The sequence below is a fragment of the Eubalaena glacialis genome, chromosome 2 (genome assembly GCF_028564815.1).
Source record: "Eubalaena glacialis isolate mEubGla1 chromosome 2, mEubGla1.1.hap2.+ XY, whole genome shotgun sequence".
In the NCBI taxonomy this organism is placed as follows: domain Eukaryota; kingdom Metazoa; phylum Chordata; class Mammalia; order Artiodactyla; family Balaenidae; genus Eubalaena; species Eubalaena glacialis.
The window spans coordinates 166460098-166484770 of record NC_083717.1 but is presented as its reverse complement, the minus strand read 5'-3'; the positions used below and the strand labels follow the sequence as shown (position 1 = coordinate 166484770).

General features: G+C 51.9%; 1 protein-coding gene across 4 annotated transcripts in view; it reads right to left on the bottom strand.

The window, feature by feature from the left end:
• The window catches only part of PAPLN (papilin, proteoglycan like sulfated glycoprotein), a 40914-nt gene extending 16762 nt beyond the window's left edge, over positions 1-24152 (bottom strand). For all 4 annotated transcript variants that reach the window (XM_061180999.1, XM_061181000.1, XM_061181001.1 and 1 more), the window contains exons 1-15: positions 24049-24152; positions 23064-23376; positions 21752-21816; positions 16279-16394; positions 15310-15370; positions 14896-14998; positions 7367-7497; positions 5971-6094; positions 5394-5474; positions 5145-5317; positions 4918-5041; positions 4307-4433; positions 3125-3332; positions 2420-2602; positions 2064-2205 (exon numbers count right to left, since the gene is read on the bottom strand). In XM_061180999.1, the coding sequence (XP_061036982.1) occupies positions 2064-2205; positions 2420-2602; positions 3125-3332; positions 4307-4433; positions 4918-5041; positions 5145-5317; positions 5394-5474; positions 5971-6094; positions 7367-7497; positions 14896-14998; positions 15310-15370; positions 16279-16394; positions 21752-21816; positions 23064-23112 (1687 nt within the window). In that variant the 5' untranslated portion in view covers positions 23113-23376; positions 24049-24152. The remainder of the gene's footprint in view (positions 1-2063; positions 2206-2419; positions 2603-3124; positions 3333-4306; positions 4434-4917; positions 5042-5144; positions 5318-5393; positions 5475-5970; positions 6095-7366; positions 7498-14895; positions 14999-15309; positions 15371-16278; positions 16395-21751; positions 21817-23063; positions 23377-24048) is intronic.
• Between the last annotated feature and the right edge of the window lie 521 nt (positions 24153-24673).

Below are 24673 nucleotides of genomic sequence, written 5' to 3'. Positions count from 1 at the left end.
CTAAATCGAGATCGACTACACCAGTGAAATTTTAGCACTGCGGGTTCGATCCCTGGTCGGGGAACCAGGATCCCACATGCCGCAGGGCAACTGGGCCCGTGTGCCACAACTACTGAGCTCGCGTGCCTCAACTACTGAGCTCGCGTGCCTCAACTAGAGAGCCTGCGTGCTGCAAACTACAGAGCCCACACGCCCTGGAGCCCATGCGCCACAACTAGAGAAGAGAAAACCCGCACGCCACAACTAGAGAGAAGCCTGCACGCCGCAAGATCCCACATGCCTCGATGAAGATCCCGCATGCCACAACTAAGACCTGATGCAGCCAAAAATAAATAAATATATATATAATAAATAAATCTTTAAAAGAATAAATAAAATAAAATGTGGTTCTTAGAAAATTTTAAATGACATGTGGGGCTTGCCTTCTATTTCTTTTGGCGAGCACTGCTCAAGAGTCTAGAAAAGACGGGGAACCAGAGCTGTCCGGTGTGTCCACTCAGAAGCCCACCCCTCAGGGGGCCGCCTCTTTGCAACCTCGGCCCCTCCTCCCGGGCACTTGCCAGTAAGCACTGCAGCACTAGTTACAGTACCCAAAACAGCAGGAACCACCTAAATTCTAAATTCATACCCACCATGGACTTCTGTGGAGCCCCTAGAAATCACAAGACGAAAATGTTCACACACCAAATGTCATTAGGGGGAAAAAGGAGATACAAAATCACACATACGTTACAAGGAAGTTCACTAAAGATTTATCCCAACAATAGATGGGATCAAGGGTAATTTAAGTTTCTCGCTACATACTAATTTTCTAAATTCTCCAAATTTTCCACAATGAACATAATTATTTTTATAATTATGAAAACAGCAATGAAGGTTATTTCTTTTACAACTCAGCCTGGCCTGAAGTTCTCTTTCTGTTTCCCTCCTTTCGACCTATGTGAATGCCTCTCTGGGGCAGGTTCAGGACAGCCTCTTCCAGGAAGGCATCCAGGGTCCTGGGACACCGAGTGGCTCCAGGGAGCTGGACTTGTAAGAGCACGAGGATCCTCCTGCTCGTGTACCCCAAGGGCCAGGCCCAGGCTAAGGAGCCCCAGGAGCCCGGCCCAGGGTCCCCCAGGGCCTCACTGCCACTGCCACCCACCCTTTGCTTATGGAGTACTGTGTATTCAGGCACTGTGCCAAGCGATCACCACGAGCCTGGAAGGTCAGTCTTATTAACCCCACTGTACGGATGGGCAAACCGAGGATCACAGAGGAGGGGCAGTTGCCCAGGGTCACACAGCTGGTCAGCAGTGGAGATTTGAATCCAGGTTAGCTGTTGACTCCAGGCCACTGGTTCTTAGCCACCTTGCCACGTGCCTCCACTGGAACCCAACCATTCCCCCATCACTGGCACATCAGGGCCAAACGCCTCTCTGCAGTATCACAAGGCCGACCACCCACCCCCCGGCTCAGCCCCAACCCACGCCTTCCCTCAGTAACACTTTCTCACACCAAGTAAGTTGCTGGCCTCTGTGCCCTTTGTCCTGCAGCTCCTCACGACTGGGACACCTTCCTTCCCAGTGAGGATGGGGGTGAGGGGAGGCGGGAAGGCAGAGGCAATATGCGAGGACAATCCTTCCTGGACCGCCTCCCTCTCTGCACTCAGTCACCCAGTCACTCAACAATTACTGAGTACCTAGCATGCGCTAGCTAAGTTCTGCAGGGGTATAAACAGAAAGAAGGAAGGGGACCTGGCCCTCAAGAAGCTTACAGCTAGTAGGCCTACAAGCCATGTACAACCACTGCAGCACCAGGAAACCAACCTAAGAGTGACAGCAGTTACAGTGAGCTATGGGGGTGGGGTAAGGGATGCTACCTCCAACGGGGGAAACAGGGCTGCCTGGTGAGGCTGTCTAGAGCCGGACTTTGTGGGTGGCAAAGGCTTCACACACTGTGATGTGTGAGAGCGTTCCAGGTGGCTGACAGCACAGGCAAAGGCCCAGCGGCAGGAAGGGCTGGCCAGGTTGATAGCAGGGAAAGAGGTTGGGCCAGGTACCAGCTGCCCCTCCTGTCCTTACCTGGAGGAACATGGCAGGGCTGCGTGTTACAGGGCTCCACATCCGCAGGCCTGGATGGCTGCAGGCTCCCGCAGTGGCTGGGCGGGCCAATGGCGCAGACCACCTGGCGCCTCCGAGTGCCCGAGCTGCAGCTCTTGGAGCACTGGGGCCCCCCGGGGTGGGAATGGGAAGAGAGAACAAGCCCACAAAGGGAGAGAGACCCTGAGACTGGGTGGGGGGTACCTATAAGGCAGGGGGAAGGGGGCAGGTGCCTGGTACTGCATGTCAGACCCAAGGACAGGCACATGTGCAGCCTCCGGTCAGAGACCCAAGGGACCGGGATTGGGCAGCAGGTATGGGTGGGGGGAAGTACTCACTAGACCCCAGGCGCCTACGTGCCAGGCCTGGTCACTGAGGGGGGGACAGCTGTCATGCACACAGGGCTCAGTGAGGGGGGGACGGTCCTCCAAGGAGCACGCTGTGGCGTGGAGCAGAGACCCCTCGTCACCCCGGCAGGTGACGGTCCGCCTCCGGACCCCGGCGCCACAGCTGACAGAGCACTGTAAGGATCGGGCTGTCAGCACGAGCTGGTCCTCGCCCAGCTGGAGGCCCACAGCCTGGCACGGAGGGCAGACAGCACCCTACTGCCCCATGCCCAGTTCCCAGGCCCAGAGAGGCTGAGCCATCCTACTGCGGTTACACAGCCTGAATCATGGCTGCAGATACCAAGCTGAGGTGCGTTTTCCACATTCCTTCATTTGCAACTGCAACATAGGTAGGTGCCAGAAGCAGTGACCAGCAGCCCCAGTTTCCCCCTGGCCCCCAAACAGTGTGCCCAGCTTCTTCTTTCCCACCCGGCCTGGGACCCTAGAGAAGGAGGAAGAACACGGGAGCAGGAGTCCAAGCCCCCGCTCCTAGTCCCAGCCTCGGCCACAGTTTCCAAGACCACGTGGCAGGTCACTTTACTCTTAGGATCTGTTTGCCCGAGGCGGAGGACGAGCCTCCCAGCCCTGCCCTGCTGCTGCCCAGGCCCAAGACCCAGCTCCTGACTTCCGCCCCTCCTAGTCAGGGCCGGGCCTCACCTCGCCCCAGGGCGCTGCGCTCCAGGCTGTGCAGTGCTGCAGGTTGCAGGCCTGCATGGTAGGGGGCTTCTCAGGCAGGGCCGCACACTCGGCGTCCTCAGCAGCCTCCTGGACGCCGGCGCCATCAGATGAGACACAGTAGACAGTGCGGGACTGGGAGCCGCCCTCACAGGAGGCCGAGCAGGGCGTCCAGGGCCCCGTCTTCCAGCTGGCAGGGAGCAGGAGGGCGGTGAGGCTGGCCCTGCAGCAGGGGCCAAGGTCCAGGCCCGAGGGGGCACAGGAGTGGAGGGGGGACCCCCACCCGGCCCATTCTCTGAGCATCAGGCCGTGCAGGTGAGGGGCAAAGAGCCCTGCGCAAAGGCCAAGGTCCAGCCCTGCTCACCCATCCCCACCACTGTGCACTGGTCCCTATAAACACAGAGCCTGGCTGCCTCCCTCTCAGCTTTACTGTCCTCACCTGCGTCCCCCTTCCTCCTTCTCACCAGGTCAGCCATCACCCCCAGCCAGACTCCATCCCCTCTGGGTCTGAACTTAGTGGGGGCATCTCCCGGAGGGCCCGTGCTCACCCAAGTGGGGAGTGGCCCTTCCTGGCAGTGGGGCCCAAGGACCTAGAAGAAAGGGCCAGCCCCACTGCACAGGCAAAGCCACGCCCACCACCATCCCAAGAGACCAGCTGCCACCAAGGCCACGGGAGGAAGGACTGCATAGCCCTGCGGGGAGCCTGTGGCCCAGGAGTACCTGTTCCTGCACACACGCTGGGCCCCAGCGAGGGGCCACGCTCTGGGCCGGTGCAGGTAAGAGGTCCCTTGTGCACACAGCCACTGCCGATGCCCTCAGGCCCCTTGGCCCGAGCCCTGGCCCACTCCTTGGCATCTGCCAAGTCCCCTGCCAGCTCAGACAAACGGGGCCTCCGATACCCCCCCAACCCTCCCGCCGCCAGCCTGGACATTCTGGGCACTGTGTGGGCTCACGAGGGCGGATGGAATAGCCCGGGGTCTCATGCTCAGGACCCCCCACTGCCCCCGCCCGGCTGACAGCTGGCTCCTCCCCTTCTGTCCACAGCTCTGAGGAGCCCCCCAACCTCTTTCTTTGCTCAACACCTAAAGCGGCTGAGGGACCCCACTCCCTTCCCACCCAAGAGCTTGGGTCCCGCAGGGGCAGAGGGGGCTGGCAGGGCCTCACCGCTTGGTGTGTGGGCAGGGCTGAGGGCTGCAGGGTCGGCGGTCAGCCGGCCGCGGCCAGTGCCGGCACAGGTGTTCGGGGTAGACCTCATTGTCGATGGTGCAGAACACCGGGCGGGTCTGCTGACCTGCAGAGGCCCGGCCATAGCAGGCAGCCAGTCAGTCCAGACTCGCCAAATGCATTCTCTGGGCCAGGCACCCTTCCGGACACATCCCAAGCATGACCTTGATTAAGCCTCAAATGAACCCCTGGGGTAGGCTGCCATCACCATCCTCAATTTACAGATGAGGAAACTGAGGCTCAGCGAGTTGTATCTATGGGCGATGGAGCCCCGCTCTGACACCTGACCATTAGCTCCAGGCCCAGCCTCCACCGCCAATGGAATACTGTCTCCTGTGAGATGCCACTGCCTCGGGGAAGCCCTCTGGTTCTCTTAGGTTGGGCGGGGGCCCTTCCTCGAGTCCCCTGATCTCTGGGTTTCCCCCAGGTGACCCCCATGACATGAGGCTGTCTCCTCTCCTTGTCCACCCCCCACCCACAGCTGGAGCGCCTGGAGGAGAGAGCCAAGCCCCGCGTGCAGCCGCGCCCCCTGACCAGGGCCCTGCCCTCACCTCCACCACACGTGGCGCTGCAGTCGCCCCACGAGCCGTGGCTCCAGCTGAAGCCGGGCCGGGGGGTGCTCAGGGGCAGGTGGTACTCGAAGTGCACGCCAGGGTTGGGCTCCTGGCTGATGAGCTGTGCAGGAGGGTCCCCACTGAGGCCTGATGCCAGGGGGCCGCGCCCGCCCAGCCCGCAGCCCTCCTGCCGGCTGCCCCCGTCTCCCGCCAGCCCCGCTCACCTCGACGATCAGGGGCTCCGAGGTGGGGCCGCGGGCGTGGAGCCGCTCGGGCGCCAGGTCCCCCTCAGCTCCCCGCTCATAGTGCAGGACGGTGCTGGCCACAGGTAGGGCCCGGGCGCCCTCGATGGTCCAGTGCCCGTTGAGGTAGTATTCACCACGGATGCTCTTCACCGCTGGGCAGGGCGAGCACCCTAGTCAGCTGCCCTGGCAGGACCCGCCCCCCTGCCCCAGACCCAAAACTGTCCTCACCCAGGAAATTCCTGCTGGCGGCCGCCTCCTCAATGCGGATGCTGGTGGCCCCCACGGGAACTATGAGGATCTGGTTGTAGCCTGAGTGGACAGAGATACCCCGGGACCACTCAGCCACAGGGAGGAGTTGGCCCTGAGGATGCTAGGTGCCCACAGCACAGGTGGGGTCAGGGAAGGGCAAGTAGCACACAGGCAGGGCCGGGTGCTTGGGAAAGAGTGTTCCTGAAGGAGCAGACAGCCTTACAAAGCCCAGAGGGGCGGGCAGGCTCCAGCGCCCATACTGACCGGGAGGGGAGGGGAGGGGAGGGGGCAGATGGGGACGATGGGGGAAGGGATGAGGAGGCATCCAGGTGGCCACTGGATAAGGGGGCAGAGATCCTAGTGTGAGCCCACAGGCTCCTGGACAAGGGTCTGGCCTCCACCCTGAGGCATGACCTCAGGGCTTTCATGACCTGAGTGCCAGATCAGACACTCTCAGTGCCATGAGAGCAACTCAGCCAGTGAGGGAGACAGGCCAGGAAGGAGCAGGTAACAGACCCTTGTCTCAACTGTCTGTGGACCCCGGGAGGAGCCCCACCTCTGCTGAGGTCATTGGCATCAAGGACGCCTGTGACGGGGTAGCAGGTCGTGCCATCACCCCCGCACTGCAGACACTTGTCCTCCTGCTTCGACGAGTCCAGGTTGTGGTCACAGCCGACAACCTGCCAGGCAGAGACGAGGGGAGATGGGAGAGACCAGAGTGAGTCACGGTCATACCAGGACTTGAACCCTGGCCACGTAGCCAGGTCCAGGAGGCGCAGTAACCATTCACTAGCCATGGGGGCCGAGTAAACCTTGAATCTGGCCTGTGGCTGACAATCCACCTCTTCTGCCTACTCGGCACCCATGTCCCCTTCTCTGGCAATAGCACCTCATTTTCCTTCCTTTGTGGGAGCCACCTCTGTTCCACAGAGTTTGCATACAGTTCCCCAACAGTGGCTTCGGGCCAATCAGCGGGTTGTATGCCTTGCTCAAAGCTCACAGGGGGAGCCCCAGGCCAGGACAAGCCAAAGGCAACCCCAGATCGCTGGAACTCCTGGGAATAGGGTGCCCTGTCCCAGGGGGTTGCCAGGCTGGGACAACTGAAGCCTGGGCTGCTGGGCCATCTTCACACCTCATCAGAAGAACCTGTCTGCCCCTAAGCTGACCCAAGAGACAAGGAGAGAGATGTTTCCAGCATCATCATTCAAGCACCTGCAGCCAGCCAGCCATCCCCTCCCTCAATGGCATTTTTTTTTCTTAAGTCAGTTTTAGTTGGGTTTCTATTACTTGCCCGTGAGCCACAACTACTGAGCCCACGTGCCACAACTACTGAAGCCCGTGCGCCTAGATCCCGTGCTCCACAGCAAGAGAAGCCACCGCAATCAGAAGCCCGTGCACAGCAACGAAGAGTAGCCCCCACTCGCCGCAACTAGAGAAAGCCCACGTGCAGCAACAAAGACCCAACAACAAATAAATAAAATAAATAAATTTAAAAAAAAAAGAAATACACTGGCGAATGTATTAAAATATTTATGTCTGGAAGATTTGAGGATACAGGAGAGAAGGCTATAGGGACATTATCTTCAAGTATCTGAAAATAGGAGGAAATCCAGGGTGGGAGAGGGGAATGGAAAGAATTAAGAATAATGGAAGAGAGGTTCATTTAGTATAATTGTGAGCAGCTGTGAAGAGCAGCGTGGAAACAAAATTACCCAGAAGAGGTGGTAGCCTCAGCGTTCACAGTGCCACCCAGAGGGTTCCTCTTACTGTGGGGCTAGAGTTTTCAAAGGGCAAAGGTAAGAGGGTCATAGGGCATCTGCGATGCAAGGCACCTTAGAAGCTGGTCTTGAGAAGACGTCAAAGTCATGAGAGCCCCTGGCCTGCTGGTGCGGGGCTGGGCAACGTCTGCAACAGGCCCCAAGCCACCTGGTGGGGGTGGGGGCATAACTCACCCGGCAGCTGCCATCCACGCAGATGTCCCGTTTGCCAGGCTCGCAGGGTGTCCCATCTATGACGGCCTCCCTGTGCTTGTAGTAGAAGCTCTCCCCCTTGGGAATGCAGTTCAGTTCACATTTGTTTGGGGCTGCGGCGAGCAAAAGGGGAAAGCTGAGAGGCTGAGCGAGGTTCAAGGCCTGTCCTAGCAACAGCGAAGTGTGGGCAGAGGCCAGAAGCACGCGCGCCCATGACTGGGAGGGGCCTACAGTGCCATACATACTCCCAGTGGCTCAGAATCCCACCCCCAACCCAGGGAGAAGGGATGCTCTCCCCGAAACTGCTGCATCTCTGGGAATCCCTGGGAATCAAGTCAAAGAAAAATCCCAGAATAAGAAAAAGCTAGACATTTGAAGAGGTCTATCTCAGCCTTATTATTTATAATAGTCCAAGTTTTAACAATCAGCTACTCTATTATCTATCACGAGACTATTACGCATGTTGGCTGTGCTATTAAAAACTATGATTATATCAAGCCTCTTAGATAGCCTCAAACACCAGAGGGCAGACAGCAGAAGTAAGAAAAACTACAGTCCTGCAGCCCGTGGAACAGAAACCACATTTACAGAAAGATAGACAAGATGAAAAGGCAGAGGGCTATATACCAGATGAAGGAACAAGATAAAACCCCAGAAAAACAACTAAATGAAGTGGAGATAGGCAACCTTCCAGAAAAAGAATTCAGAATAATGATAGTGAAGATGATCCAGGACCTTGGAATAAGAATGGAGGCAAAGATTGAGAAGATGCAAGAAATGATTAACAAAGACCTAGAAGAATTAAAGAACAAACAAACAGAGATGACCAATACAATAACAGAAATGAAAACTACACTAGAAGGAATCAACAGTAGAATAACTGAGGCAGAAGAACGGATAAGTGACCTGGAAGACAGAATGGTGGAATTCACTGCTGCGGAACAGACTAAAGAAAAAAGAATGAAAAGAAATGAAGACAGCCTAAGAGACCTCTGGGACAACATTAAACACAACAACATTCGCATTATAGGGGTCCCAGAAGGAGAAGAGAGAGAGAAAGGACCAGAGAAAATATTTGAAGAGATTATAGTCGAAAACTTCCCTAACATGGGAAAGGAAATAGCCACCCAAGTCCAGGAAGCACAGAGAGTCCCATACAGGATAAACCCAAGGAGAAGCACGCCGAGACACATAGTAATCAAAGTGGCAAAAATTAAAGACAAAGAAAAATTATTGAAAGCAGCAAGGGAAAAACGACAAATAACATACAAGGGAACTCCCATAAGGTTGACAGCTGATTTCTCAGCAGAAACTCTACAAGCCAGAAGGGAGTGGCATGATATACTTAAAGTGATGAAAGGGAAGAACCTACAACCAAGATTACTCTACCCGGCAAGGATCTCATTCAGACTTGACGGAGAAATCAAAAGCTTTACAGACAAGCAAAAGCTAACAGAATTCAGCACCACCAAACCAGCTCTACAACAAATGTTAAAGGAACTTCTCTAAGTGGGAAACACAAGAGAAGAAAAGGACCTACAAAAACAAACCCAAAACAATTAAGAAAATGGTCATAGGAACATACATATCGATAATTACCTTAAACGTGAATGGATTAAATGCTCCAGCCAAAAGACACAGGCTTGCTGAATGGATACAAAAACAAGACCCATATATATGCTGTCTACAAGAGACCCACTTTAGACCTAGGGACACATACAGACTGAAAGTGAGGGGATGGAAAAAGATATTCCATGCAAATGGAAATCAAAAGAAAGCTGGAGTAGCTATACTCATATCAGATAAAATAGACTTTAAAATAAAGAATGTTACGAGAGACAAGGAAGGACACTACATAATGATCAAGGGATCAATCCAAGAAGAAGATATAACAATTATAAATATATATGCACCCAACATAGGAGCACCTCATTACATAAGGCAACTGCTAACAGCTATAAAAGAGGAAATCGACAGTAACACAATAATAGTGGGGGACTTTAACACCTCACTTACACCAATGGACAGATCATCCAAAATGAAAATAAATAAGGAAACAGAAGCTTTAAATGACACAATAGACCAGATAGATTTAATTGATATTTATAGGACATTCCATCCAAAAACAGCAGATTACACATTCTTCTCAAGTGCGCACGGAACATTCTCCAGGATAGATCACATCTTGGGTCACAAATCAAGCCTCAGTAAATTCAAGAAAATTGAAATCATATCAAGCATCTTTTCTGACCACAACGCTATGAGATTAGAAATGAATTACAGGGGAAAAAACGTAAAAAACACAAACACATGGAGGCTAAACAATACGTTACTAAATAAGCAAGAGATCACTGAAGAAATCAAAGAGGAAATTAAAAAATACCTAGAGACAAATGACAATGAAAACACGATGACCCAAAACCTATGGGATGCAGCAAAAGCAGTTCTAAGAGGGAAGTTTATAGCTATACAAGCCTACCTAAAGAAACAAGAAAAATCTCAAGTAAACAATCTAACCTTACACCTAAAGAAACTAGAGAAAGAAGAACAAACAAAACCCAAAGTTAGCAGAAGGAAAGAAATCATAAAGATCAGAGCGGAAATAAATGAAATAGAAACAAAGAAAACAATAGCAAAGATCAATAAAACTAAAAGCTGGTTCTTTGAGAAGATAAACAAAATTGATAAGCCATTAGCCAGACTCATCAAGAAAAAGAGGGAGAGGACTCAAATCAATAAAATCAGAAATGAAAAAGGAGAAGTTACAACAGACACCACAGAAATACAAAGCATCCTAAGAGACTACTACAAGCAACTCTATGCCAATAAAATGGACAACCTGGAAGAAATGGACAAATTCTTAGAAAGGTATAACCTTCCAAGACTGAACCAGGAAGAAGCAGAAAATATGAACAGACCAATCACAAGTAATGAAATTGAAACTGTGATTAAAAATCTTCCAACAAACAAAAGTCCAGGACCAGATGGCTTCACAGGTGAATTCTATCAAACATTTAGAGAAGAGCTAACACCTATCCTTCTCAAACTCTTCCAAAAAATTGCAGAGGAAGGAACACTCCCAAACTCATTCTATGAGGCCACCATCACCCTGATACCAAAACCAGACAAAGACACTACAAAAAAAGAAAATTACAGACCAATATCACTGATGAATATAGATGCAAAAATCCTCAACAAAATACTAGCAAACAGAATCCAACAACACATTAAAAGGATCATACACCACGATCAAGTGGGATTTATCCCAGGGATGCAAGGATTCTTCAATATACGCAAGTCAATCAATGTGATACACCATATTAACAAATTGAAGAATAAAAACCATATGATCATCTCAATAGATGCAGAAAAAGCTTTTGACAAAATTCAACACCCATTTATGATAAAAACTCTCCAGAAAGTGAGCATAGAGGGAACCTACCTCAACATAATAAAGGCCATATATGACAAACCCACAGCAAACATCATTCTCAACGGTGAAAAACTGAAAGCATTTCCTCTAAGATCAGGAACGAGACAAGGATGCCCACTCTCACCACTATTATTCAACATAGTTCTGGAAGTCCTAGCCACGGCAATCAGAGAAGAAAAAGAAATAAAAGGAATACAAATTGGAAAAGAAGAAGTAAAACTGTCACTGTTTGCAGATGACATGATACTATACATAGAGAATCCTAAAACTGCCACCAGAAAACTGCTAGAGATAATTAATGAATATGGTAAAGTTGCAGGATACAAAATTAATGCACAGAAATCTCTTGCATTCCTATACACTAATGATGAAAAATCTGAGAGAGAAATTATGGAAACACTCCCATTTACCATTGCAACAAAAAGAATAAAATACCTAGGAATAAACCTACCTAGGGAGACAAAAGACCTGTATGCAGAAAACTATAAGACACTGATGAAAGAAATTAAAGATGATACCAACAGATGGAGAGATATACCATGTTCTTGGATTGGAAGAATCAACATTGTGAAAATGACTATACTACCCAAAGCAATCTACAGATTCAATGCAATCCCTATCAAATTACCAATGGCATTTTTTATGGAGCTAGAACAAATCATCTTAAAATTTGTATGGAGACACAAAAGACCCCGAATAGCCAAAGCAATCTTGAGGGAAAAAAACGGAGCTGGAGGAATCAGACTCCCTGACTTCAGACTATACTACAAAGCTACAGTAATCAAGACGATATGGTACTGGCACAAAAACAGAAACATAGATCAATGGAACAAGATAGAAAGCCCAGAGATAAACCCACGCACCTATGGTCAACTAATCTATGACAAAGGAGGCAAAGATATACAATGGAGAAAAGACAGTCTCTTCAATAAGTGGTGCTGGGAAAACTGGACAGCTACATGTAAAAGAATGAAATTAGAACACTCCCTAACACCATACACAAAAATAAACTCAAAATGGATTAGAGACCTAAATGTAAGACTGGACACTATAAAACTCTTAGAGGAAAACATAGGAAGAACACTCTTTGACATAAATCACAGCAAGATCTTTTTTGATCCACCTCCTAGAGTAATGGAAATAAAAACAAAAATAAACAAATGGGACCTAATGAAACTTCAAAGCTTTTGCACAGCAAAGGAAACCATAAACAAGACGAAAAGACAACCCTCAGGATGGGAGAAAATATTTGCAAACGAATCAACGGACAAAGGATTAATCTCCAAAATATATAAACAGCTCATTCAGCTCAATATTAAAGAAACAAACACCCCAATCCAAAAATGCGCAGAAGACCTAAATAGACATTTCTCCAAAGAAGACATACAGACGGCCACGAAGCACATGAAAAGATGCTCAACAGCACTAATTATTAGAGAAATGCAAATCAAAACTACAATGAGGTATCACCTCACACCAGTTAGAATGGGCATCATCAGAAAATCTACAAACAACAAATGCTGGAGAGGGTGTGGAGAAAAGGGAACCCTCTTGCACTGTTGGTGGGGATGTAAATTGATACAGCCACTATGGAGAACAATATGGAGGTTCCTTAAAAAACTAAAAATAGAATTACCATATGACCCAGCAATCCCACTACTGGGCATATACCCAGAGAAAACCGTAATTCAAAAAGACACATGCACCCGAATGTTCATTGCAGCACTATTTACAATAGCCAGGTCATGCAAGCAACCTAAATGCCCATCAACAGATGAATGGATAAAGAAGATGTGGTACATATATACAATGGAATATTACTCAGCCATAAAAGGAACGAAATTGAGTTATTTGTTGAGACGTGGATGGATCTAGAGACTGTCATACAGAGTGAAGTAAGTCAGAAAGAGAAAAACAAATATCGTATATTAACGCATGTATGTGGAACCTAGAAAAATGGTACAGATGAGCCGGTTTGCAGGGCAGAAGTTGAGACACAGATGTAGAGAACAGACATATGGACACCAAGGGGGGAAAACTGCGGTGGGGTGGGGATGGTGGTGTGCTGAATTGGGCGATTGGGATTGACATGTATACACTGATGTGTATAAAATTGATGACTAATAAGAACCTGCAGTATAAACAAACAAACAAAACAACTAATACTAAACTTTCATTGGGTTATTTGTATGGAAATATGTTAATATAAATGTTTCAGACATTACATGAAATTTCTAAAAATCTTATATGTTCTGGTATAATGTTATAAGTCATAATCCTAGTTATTACTTTAAAATGTATATCTCAGAAATAACTAATTTTCTTGTCAACTGCATTATTATGAACTTTCATCAAATCTTTAACCGTGGTCATTTTTAAGTCTTTTGTCATTTACAGACAGTTCTGGGTGTACTCTGATGCTTTTGTAAATACGTTCCTATAAAAGGGTTTCATCTTCAGGAAATTCATGGAAAAGACTCTGACAAGTACAGGTTTCTGGTACCTGACTGTACTGCTGAACTGAATGAATAAGTATTTTCAGAACTCTAATGAAAAACTGATGAGCTCATAAAAGTGCTAACAAAAGATCAAGATGAAAAAAAAAATTAATTACATGGGACTGAATGAACTGATGAGGATGAGTATAATTTTTGTGACTTTCTGTTTGAATTTAAAAAAAAAAAGAAAAAATCCCACAAGGACTCAGAGGCAAAGAACATACAAATCAATTTTCACTGCAAAGTAAAGGAGCTGTTACAGTGGAGGATTACTGGACTGAATGTCAATATTATGACATAGTATGAGTGTGTTTCATGTTTGGTAATTGCAATCATTGTTGCTTTTTTTGTGGTCATCCATGTACAATGCTTGGTGTCAGTCTATTTATCTCTTGTAAAAATAAAATACAGTGTGTGTGTGAAAAAGAAAAAAAAAAAAGAAAAAAAAAACCAACTATGATTATGAAGACTAGACAGTAACGTGGGAAGATGCTTATAACAGAGTGCAAAGTGATACTATGTAATAACTACAAATATGTAAACAGAGAGAGAATAATGTGAAAAGGGCTAGCATGAAATGCTAGCCGGGATCCTATGAAAGAGATAGGGTTAAGGTTTTTTTCTTGTTTCAATTTTTATATTTATCTAAATATTATATACACATTGTTTAAACAGCCCAGAAGTGCAAACAGGATTGTAATCACCTCCACCACAAAGAAGGCATCCCTCGACACCCCTTTTCAAACTTTCCTCTGTGTTCTAATTTTTCTATAACATATATTTAAATTATTTTCAACATACCCTCACCTTAGGATCCAGGAGGAGCAATGAAGGCAAACTACCCCACTGGGGCCGCCCCCTCTAGCCAAGACCCCTTCCCCACCCCAGAGTACACACAGGATATGTTTACTGATTTGGAATCCAGAGTGCCACAGAGTTTCGAGGAGTCATCCACAGTGAGCAGTGAAAACTACTACTCAGAAGGATTATCCTAAGGTATGTTCTGACTCATCTAAAATGCTTTAAGTACGCGCATGTTAGTGTTTTTTGTTGGTTTGTTTTCTTGAACTGTATTGCTCTAAAAATTAATGACCCACACCTTCCTCAAAGTTACCCAGATCCGGGCTCTGGCCCCAGAGACTCTGAGTAAATGAGCTCTTGCCACACCAAGCCCCCTGCAGCCCAGCCTGCAGTTTGCCCAAACTCGGGCACAAACTCCACTCCCCACCTCGCACCCCACCCCCGCCCGGCCCCCCACCATGCCTCCTGCCACGTGAGGAATGCTTCGGGAGCAGGCCAGACAAAAGAAGGCTCAAAACGGCAGAGGCTTGGCCAAGGCTTTGTTTGAAAACGTATATACGGAGGGGAAAAGGATGGAAAAACCTCAAAACGACCACCACTGTTGTGCCCTGCTGGGGGTACTGGAGGTTTTTCTTTAAATGTATTTGACAACGTGTCTATAATATGGTAATGAGAACTGCGAAATGCGAAGTCAGCGTAGCAAAGAGATCCCCCAAAGATGGGGCCCAGCGTAGGGCAACGCAGAGGGGGGCAGCAGTCGAAGGGACTCGCGCACTTACCGCCGTAGTAGGGCAGCCACTTGTACCGCCGCCCCTGGAACTCCTGGCCGTCGAACTCGGCGCACTGCTCCGCCCTGAAGTCGCGGGCGCCGTCGGGGCAGCTCTGCGGGGCGGAGGGGACAAGGGAAGGGGCTCGTGGGTCCACCACTGGGGTCTGCCGTCCGGTTAGCCCCGGGGAGGTGGGATCCTGTCCCCCCCAACCCCCGCTGTAGCTTCGGGGAGGCGGAATCGGGCCCCCAGGGCTCCCGTGCGCCCGCTCTAGGGGCCTTGGGCTGCCCGGGCGAAGCTATCATTTCAGGGGTGGGGGTGAGGAAGGGGTTGCTGTGCACCGACAGGAGGGCCCCCCAGGGCTAGGATGTCAGCCGAGCAGGGCGTCCGGGAAGATGTCCCCCACCCCCGGGGGCTTTACCTTACCTCGGGGCGGCAAGAGCGGTGGCTCCGGGAGGGGCCCACGCAGCCGGAGCCCCCATCTCTCCTGCAGGGCGAGAGCGCTGGGAAGACCCGAACCCCCATGACCCAACACCCCGCCCCCTCCTGGGGCTCCCCCGCAGGCCCCCCAGCTTTGGTGGCGCCACCTGGTGGGCACCACTGGGCCCGAGGGGTGGCAAAGAGAGGAGGGGGGTGGCCACACACATAAATCCCTTTAGGTAGGTTTAATCAGCCCTCTGTTTATACTTGGGAGAAGCCAGACCCAGAAGTCTAACTACCCCGGAGTTTGTCTAACTTGGGGCCACTCTGCCTCTTAAAGCAAATTCCCAGAGAAGCCTCAAATTCTGCCCTTGGAGACACAGTAAGATGTAATACATACCCACTTGGTAAGGTTATTCTGCCATTTAAGGGGTAAATGAGGATAAGGCACTTAGAATAATATCTTATCTCTCTCCCTCTTCACACAAAGTTTTCAGGAAGAGTTAAACCCACTGACAGGCAGGGTGTCATCACCCCTTCTTTTGCACCCTATAGTACCTATCAGTGCAGAGCACAGAGCAGGTGCTTAATAAGTCACTTAGAGTGAAAAACATCTATACTTGACAAAGAGGCTGACAGTAGAGAAACCACACAGGTTAAACTGTTGAAGATTATTCATTAATTCAACAAGAATTCACTGCGCCTGCCAGGCACTGCATGAGGAGCTAGAGACTCGGGGTGGATGAAGCAGGAATGGCTCCAGCCCCGTGAAATAAGGTTGTTGCAGTCAGAGTGTAAGTACGTGGAAATGACTCAATTTCAAATTCTCCACTAACGCTGCTCCCAGGACAAATCCATTGCGTCGTAGGTCCTGCCCCTGTGGCCTGGCACTGGCCCGGGACACCTAGCCCAGGACCCAGCTGCTCCCTCACGCCTGCCCTCTTTTTACAAGCTGGCCCATTCCCACCTTCTTACCTCTGGGAGTAGCAGGGGCGCTCCCGGAAGCTGACGCCCCCTCCACAGGTCCGGCTGCAAGGGCTCCAGTTGCCCCAGGAGCTCCAGGTGTCACTCTGCCGCCTCACCCTGGGAGCCTGCAGGAGGAGACACTCAGGAGCGGGACTCAGCACTCGGAGCCCCACAGGGTGCTCAGGGCTCCCCCGAGGCCCCCTGCCTCAAAACACCCCCTCCCCTGCAAAGAACCTGAGATCTTGTCTCCTAGAGCCAAGGCTTCAGCACTGCAGCACCGCCAGGCACCCGAACATATTCATTTGTGGAATTGGCCAGCTGTCACCATAAGGAGCTGGGAGCCAGCCCAGCCTTCTCATCCGTCAATGCCACCTCCACCAGCCGCCCCTATTTGCCAAGTACAGTGGGCAAGCCGCCAAGCTGGGGGCAGAGATCTCTCCCCTGACCATGATATCCCCTGGCTGGGAAGAGCCTGGTTTGAGAACCAAGATGTCTGCGAACATTCCCTTGAATGGAAGCCCACGGATCAGCAGAGCATGCCCTTCCAGGAGGGAGATACAAAAGCGCAGGAAGAACAGCGTGTCATCAGGCAGGTAGGGCTCCACCTGTGCAGGGAATGTTGCCCACGGGCAGCGCCATGTTTTTGTAGCTCTGGCCTATCAGAATAAGAACTTAATCTAATCGTGTGTGTGTGTGTGTGTGTTGGAGTGGGGCTGTGGTTTCTTCCTGCCGATCTGTGGCAGGGACTCCCAGGAGTCCCCCAATATCCATCCTCCCCTTCTCCTATTAAGAGAACCCTTGACTCTTAGCTGGATACCTGGCTGCCCCCACCCCCAAATTCATTTCCCAGATTTCCTGCAGCTAACCACAGCTATATCACTAAATTCTTGTCAGTGAGATGTACATAAAAGTGTTGGGTAGCAGCCTCCAGTACAGGCATACCTCAGAGATATTGTACGTTTGGTTCCAGAACACCGGAATAGAGCAAATATCGTGAAAAAGCAAATCACACAGATATGGGGATTTCCCAGTGCCTATAAACGTTGTTTGCATTATACTGTAATCTATTAAGCATTATGTCTAAAAAAGAAAAACAGAAACAGATGTATGTACCTCAATTTAAAGTACTTGGGACTTCCCTGGTGGCACAGTGGTTAAGAATCCGCCTGCCAGTGCAGGGGACACGGGTTCGATTCCTGGTCCAGGAAGATCCCACGTGCCGCGGAGCAACTAAGCCCGTGCACCACAACTACTGAGCCTGCGCTCTAGAGCCCGTGAGCCACAACTACTGAGCCCGTGCCACAACTGATGAAGCCCATGCGCCTAGAGCCTGTGCTCCGCAACAAGAGAAGCCACCGCAACGAGAAGCCCGCACACCGCCATGAAGAGTAGCCCCGCTCGCCGCATCTAGAGAAAGCCCACGTGCAGCAACGAAGACCCAACACAGCCAAAAAATAAAATATTTTTAAAAAGTACTTTATTGCTAAAAAATGCTAACCATCATCTGAACTTTCAGAAAGTCGTAATCTTTTTGCAATAGTAACATCAAAGATCACTGATCATAGATAACTAACAAATATGATAATGATGAAAAATTTGAAATATTGTGAGAATTACCAAAATGTGACACAGAGACACGAAGTGAGCAAATGCTGTTGGAAAAATGGCACCGATAGACTTGCTCAACACAGGGTTGCCACAAACCTTCAATCTGTAAAAAATGCAATATCTGCAAACGCAATAAAATAACGTGTCCCTAAGAGATAGCTTGCATGTGCATTTGTCCTTTTTCTTCTTCCTCCTGTATTCCTTCCTGCTGTTTGGAAATCAGATGTGATGGCTGGAGTTGGAGCAGCCTTCTAAACTATAAGGTAATTTGGGAATAGAGGCTTCACATAGTGAAGCAAAGATAGAAGAATCCTGGAGCCTGGAGGATGTGGTGAGACAGAACATCCCTAGACTTCTGACCTCTGGGTGTTTATTTGAAAGAGGGATCAGGTCTTTTTTGTGGAAGGACTGTTATTTGGGACTCTGTAACAGGAAAATAATCCTAATAGATACAGTTTCCCACCCGAAAGATCTGACACCCTGCAGCTGGCATCAGAAGCCCACATACTACACACATATTCTCTCATTCACTCCTCAGAACAACCTGACAGACCCCAGTGCATGGAGAAGAGAGAGGCAGAGAGAGAGGGAGCCACGTAGGAACAGGTGGACACAATAGCAGGTTGTCTTCACTCCAGGCCTCTGCTCTTACACCAGGTTCCCACCGACCTCACCTGGAGAACCAACGCCGACACTAGCCGAGGCCTAAGGAGCTGGAGAGGTGTTGGGTTTGATTTCTTGCTAGGAGGCAAAAGGTGGACTGGAAATATGTCCTGTTTGCTGGAAGGGGACTTTATTTTAGGGCATCACGACATAAGAATCTCTAGGGGAAAAAAATCCCTGCCATTTTCCAGAGGAAGAATTCAAGTCCTAACGTGGAAAAGCAAACTCTTCCTCCCGTCGCGAGCCACCCGCCGCATCACTGGATCGCGGGTGAGGATGGAGGTTTGCGCATGCGCACATTACTCACAGTGCTGTTCTAGCGCCTCGGTGCCAAACATCAGGTTTTCCTTGTTTTATAATAAAACCAGAACCCTGAATCAGAACAACTCACACACGCAATGAACCACGTACAAAACCAAGAAGGAAGGGCCAGCCAGACCAAAGGTCTGAGCTTTCACTCCTCAAATCATTTACCCTTCAGTTCTAACTGGGCCAAAATCGCCAAGCTTCCAAAAACCAGCGAACCAGAATATAAAAGTGTTTTCTCTACGAAATTTAAACTGAAATTTACTTGGATCCGTTCCCGTTTTAAAGGGGGAAGATATTGAGTGTCGGGGTTGGAGGGTGACTTTCCAGGGACCACAAGCACCTCCCCTCCAGACTCATCACTACAATATAAGAATTCTGGAAGTGGCCCACAAGAACTGCTGCTTTCTCATCCTGCCGCCTCGGCCTGGCTACTAATTACCTCTGACCAAGTCCTGTTTGGATGTCAGTCTCACTCCTGAAGCACGAGACTGAGCCTCCCCAATCTACCCTTCCCTGCGACTGGGCTGGGCTTACTGGCGTGGGCAAGGCAACAAGGGGCACCCCTGCCACCCAGCCACCTTGTGCCATCAGGATGGGGTGGGGGAGGGCTCACCTGAATACAGGACCCCTTAAGTACCAAGCCTTACAAACATCCCCTTGCCCACGAGCCCAGCACCTGTGAAACAGGCATCCTAGAGCCAGGCCCTGTCCTGTACTTTAGTTTCTCTGACAAAAAGAAAGCAGTGAGCCAGCAGCAGCACAGGCACATCTTGTTTCTCTATAATTACCCAAACCATGAGCCGCATGATGGTGTGAAGCCAGAATGAGCTGCTGCAGTCCACCCTCACCCTGGGCCTGTCCTCACCTGCCTCCTGCTGCTCTCAGCACCCCACCAGCTCCTCCAACCCCCACCTGGGCAACTCAGGAGCCCCCTTTCCTACTGCACTGTTCCCAGGGGATCAGCTGCCCGACGTGCATGGGTGAGGGTGGGAGTGGGAACAGAGGCAGAGGCGAGGAGACTGGAAGTCCTCCCCTGACCAGCCTGGGGTTGGGGGCGGCAAGGGGCGTGGTGCTTTAATCCCTCCTTAATCAGCTACTCACTCTGCTCAGGCTGACCCCTGTCAGCACTGAGAATGATCCCATGAAGTTCTGGGGGTCCGGTGGGGGAGTCCTGGCCTCAGCTAGAACCGGCCTGGGCCATGGGGCAGGGGGCTGTGCCCAGCTAAAACCAGCCTGAGCTACACCCTCCCCCAGACAGTGCAGGGGGTATGGAGAGTTTTCAGCCCCAGCTATCCAGGTGTCTCTAAGGGAGAGAGCACCTAAGAGGACCCAGGTTGCTTTGGATACCTTGACTCACTTCACCTGCATGCAACCTGTGGGTGGGTGTTATTACCCGCCCCGTCCCCCCCCATTAAAGGAATCTAAGACCTGGTGATTTGCTTAGGGTCACAGCTGTTAGGAGGTGGCTCTGAGTTTCATCCTGGTGTCCTGACACTGTCACCATGCCCCCCCCCCACCCCGAGCTCTGAGCTTCATGCAGCCAGGCACTAGGATAAAGCCTGTGCCGAAGACCTCAGAGTGTGGCACTTAGGGAACAAGGACCATGGGGAGGCAAAGGTGACCCAGGGAAGCCAGAAGGTGCTGGAGAGGACATGAGGAAGGGGGCTCTAGCCCACTCTCTGCTCTGACTGTGGCCCATGCTAAATCCGTGGGGCTCTGGAGCAGTGCCCGCTGCCCACTGCTGACGTCCATCCCTGCCTGCCCCTCTTGGCCCTGGTCGGAGGAGTCCTTCTCATCCTCCACTCACATTTCCACTGAGGCATCATTCCCCCTGCCCTCCCCAAGGCAGCAAACAGTTTGGGTCCTTTCTCAGGGGTCCTCCTGCTGGCCTCAGAGGGCTGGGTAGGGCTGTGGGTCTCCCCCTGTGGAGCACTCTCCAGGGACAGGACGGAATCTGTGCCCTCCATCCTGTCAATGCAGGAGAAACTTGGCAGGAGCAGCCTCCAGGACCAAGCCCTGCTCTGCAGACGGTCCCTTCCCCAAAGATGGGTCCTGTGGTCTAGAAGATTCTCTATACCTCCATAGAACCCAGGTATGTTCTCCAGGGAGCCCTGTCCTTCGGGCCCCTGTTAATGAAACCGCTACTGTGATCACCAGTTGGCTTCCTGTATCCACCTTCTAAATTTGCGCTAATGCGGTAGCCACTAACCACGTGAGTCTATTTAAATTCACATTAATCAAAATCAAATAAGATTCAGTTCCTCAGTTGCATTAGCCACATTTCATGTGCTCAGTAACCACATGAACTGAGTGGTTATCTTATTGCACAGCACAGATGCGGAACATTTCCATCATCTCAGAAGGTTCTAACGGTCAGCCCTGCTCTAGATGCTAACCCCAAAGGCAGTGGGGAATGGCTGGCACCCCAAACCTCTAGGCCCAAACAGCCCCATTGAGGAGCAGCTGAGTTTGGTCCCAGGCAGGTGGCAGACATCTGGTGGGATCGGCCACCTAGCCCTGCATCTTGGCTGGTGCCAGCACTGATCCCCTCTTCCTTCCACCGTGATATACCACCCGGACAGGACGTTCCCAACATTAGCAGTGCCCCCCAGCACCTTCTGAAGGGGGAGGGCGCTGGGACGTTGCCATTTCTGCAAACTGTGCCCCAAAGCCAGGCGGGAAGTTTCAAGGTCCCACCCCTCTGAAGGAGCTCGGGCCGAGGGTTCGCCTCCTCCCACCCCACTGTCCCCGTCGCCGACATTGGCCCTCTCCTGGGGATGGCGCCACTGCCGGGGGTGCTCCAGCCGTCGGGGGCTCCGGCCCGCGGCCAAGCCCTCGCCCCCGCCTCCCCAGCAGGGTCCTCCCGGGGCGGGGCGTGGTGGAGGGGAAGGGTCGAACTCACCGAGGACCCGGGCGCCGGGGCCAGCAGCAGAGGCACGAGCAGCAGCAGCCGCATCTCGGCCTGGCCTGCGGGAGAGGCCGGGGTTGGAGCGCGTGGGGCGGGACAAGGCGCCGCCCCACCCACCCCGAGTCCCGTGCTCCCCGCGGTCTCCTGGGCCGGCGCGGCGGGGGCGGTCTGTCCCTCCCTCCCGGCTGCCCACAGGTGACCAGGACACCCGCAGAGGGACTGGAGGGTATGCCGTGGGGCGCAGCGGAGCGGCCGTGCCACTCACACGGTGAGGGAGGGAAAGCCCGTCTATAACTGGCTTCTAAAAGTTCAAGAGTAACTTCTTTCAGGGTTTCAGAGGGAAGGAAAGAGGGCAATTAAAAATACTTCTTTGTTGGGCTTCCCTGGTGGTGCAGTGGTTGAAAGTCTGCCTGCCAATGCTAGGGGACACGGGTTCGAGCCCTGGTCTGGGAAGATCGCGCGTGCCGCGGCGCAGCTGGGCCCGTGAGCCACAATTACTGAGCCTGCGCGTCTGGAGCCTGTGCTCCGCAACAAGGGAGGCCGCGATAGTGAGAGACCCGCGCACCGCGATGAAGAGTGGCCCCCGCTTGCCACAACTAGAGAAAGCCCTCGCACAGAAACGAAGACCCAACACAACCATAAATAAATAAATAAACAAATACTTTAAAAAAAAAAAGTAAAAGTCTATTAATTAAAAAAAAAAACTTCCTTGTTAAAAGACAGGGAGTTCAGAATCAAAGCCATCAGACTCACTGTTTTAATTCAGCAAGAGATTCTTTTTAAAAAGCCATTACAGAGCTTGTTTAAAAACTCGTTAATAAAAATGTTTTTTAAAGTCTCTGCAGGCACTTTTAAAACTCAGCTTAAATGCTTTAAAAATGTTAATTGTATCTTACTTTAAACCCAAGCCAGCATTTCTCTGTACTGGAGAAGCTCCACAAGCAGGTTCCCTAAGGGGTGTGTGTGTGTGTGTGCAGAGTGAGTGCAGTGTGTGCAATGTAGTGTGTGTGAGTGTGTGTACAAAATGCCTGTGTGGAGTTTGGTGTGTGTACGCATATGATGTGTGCGAGTGCAGCAGGTACAGAGTGTCTGAGTGCAGTCTCGTGCATGTGTGTAGTAGGTGTGCATGTGTGTACATGTCACTGTACTGGAGAATGACATACACAACGTGCCCCTTTCAGTACAAAACATTAAACAAGTACTGGCTTGTATGCTTAAGTTTTAAAATCTGAAATTCTACGATTGTTCTCTTTAATTTCCTTAAGCATAAAATGATTGCAGTTTAGAAGAACAAAATAGAGCATACCTAAGCCAAGTTCAGCCAAATATAACCTGGCACATTTAACCATGCACATGCTCCGTTAATTTAGCACCAACTGTGATTCACGTAGGCATCATTTTCTCTGCAAACCGGAGGTCCCCGCGGCTGGCGGGGTGAGGGCGGCGGCGTGCTGCCTCCCGCTCGCACCGCCGCGGTCCAGCCTCGCCTCTGCGGCCCCTCGTGTAAGAACCGCGCGCGGGAGGGGAAGCCGAGGTGCCCGGGGAGCCTTGTTCTCGGGCTAACGGCAAAGATGCTGCTTCTCTAAAGTAGAGACTGCCTTCAGGGGGCGGGGATGAGCCTAGCTTAAGGAAAGACGGAGGAAGGACGGAAGAAAAGAACTTTATTTATAGTTGCTACCGGGAGCGGCGGACTCCGGCCGAGCGGGTCTGCGGCTCCGCGCGGGGCGTGCCGGGGGCCGGCGTCTAGGGGCCCCGCGCGCCCTTCCCGGTCCCCACGCGAGGATCTCCCCCGCGCCCGCCCCGCGGGGGAAACGGGCCCCGTGCAGCCCCCGGGGCGGAGAGGGGCGGCTTGCGACGTGAGGCGCGGGGTCGGCGGCGCAGGGACCCGGGCTCGGCGCTCCAGGCCCACAGCCGCAGCGGCACCGGGGAGGGGGCGCGCTCGGTCTCCGGAGACCCGCGCCGGAACGGCGTCCGACGTGGGGAAGGGCAGAGGAGGCGGGAGGGTTGGCGCGGGCCGCCCGCGTTGCGTCTGTCCGTCCGGCCCCAGCCCCCGAGGCTCCCGCGGTTTCCTGCGCGCCCACGACCTCCCCCACCCACGCGCGAGGGCGCGCGACGCGGAGCGGGGACCCGGCGCCGCGCCCGCCTCAGCGGAGAGCGGGAGGCGGGGTCTCCTCCCGGGACCCCCAATTCCTCCCACGCCGCTCTCCCCGGGAGCCGGGCGGGGCAAATTCCTGCAGCAGCCCAGGGGCGAGCCGCCCCCGCCCCCGGGGTCCTGTCCCTCCGCCTCCTACCTGTCTCCCGGAGCCCCGGGCGCGCGGGGCCGGCGGGGCCGGCGGGGCCACTCCGTGGGTGCCCGCCCCAGCCCAACAAGTCTGGGAGGTCGGCCAGGCCGCCCGGAACGCCTGAGGAGGTTGGACTTTCTCTCCCCGCCGCTGGCTGGCTTCCTCCCCGCCCATCTCCCCCCATCCAGCTCTGCTGACATCCATCCCCGGTGACCTGCGATGCCCAGGGCCTCCATCCCTTTGGGTCTCTGCCAAGGCTTGTCTTGCCCTTCGCTTTCGGGGCTGGCACCAGTCCCATTTCCTCTGTACCCAAGTCTTCCGGTTCTGTGCCATCCTTCCTCCATGCCCATCTTACATACAACACAGCCCTGTGTCCAGCCGTCTGCTTGTCTTCTACCCCTGAATTCTATGCTTCGGCCACAGCTGAATTTCTCCACACACAATCTGCTGTTTCCCACCTCCCAGCCACCATTTCCCACTGCTTAGAATGCACTCTGGAAACCTCCTCTTAACCTTGCAAACTCCTAGTCATCCCTCAAGATCCGCCAAACATCATCTTCTCTAGAACCCTCCCCACGCCACCCCAGGCTAAGTTGGTGGCCCCCTGCTCCCTCAGTCTCCATCTCTGTCTGCT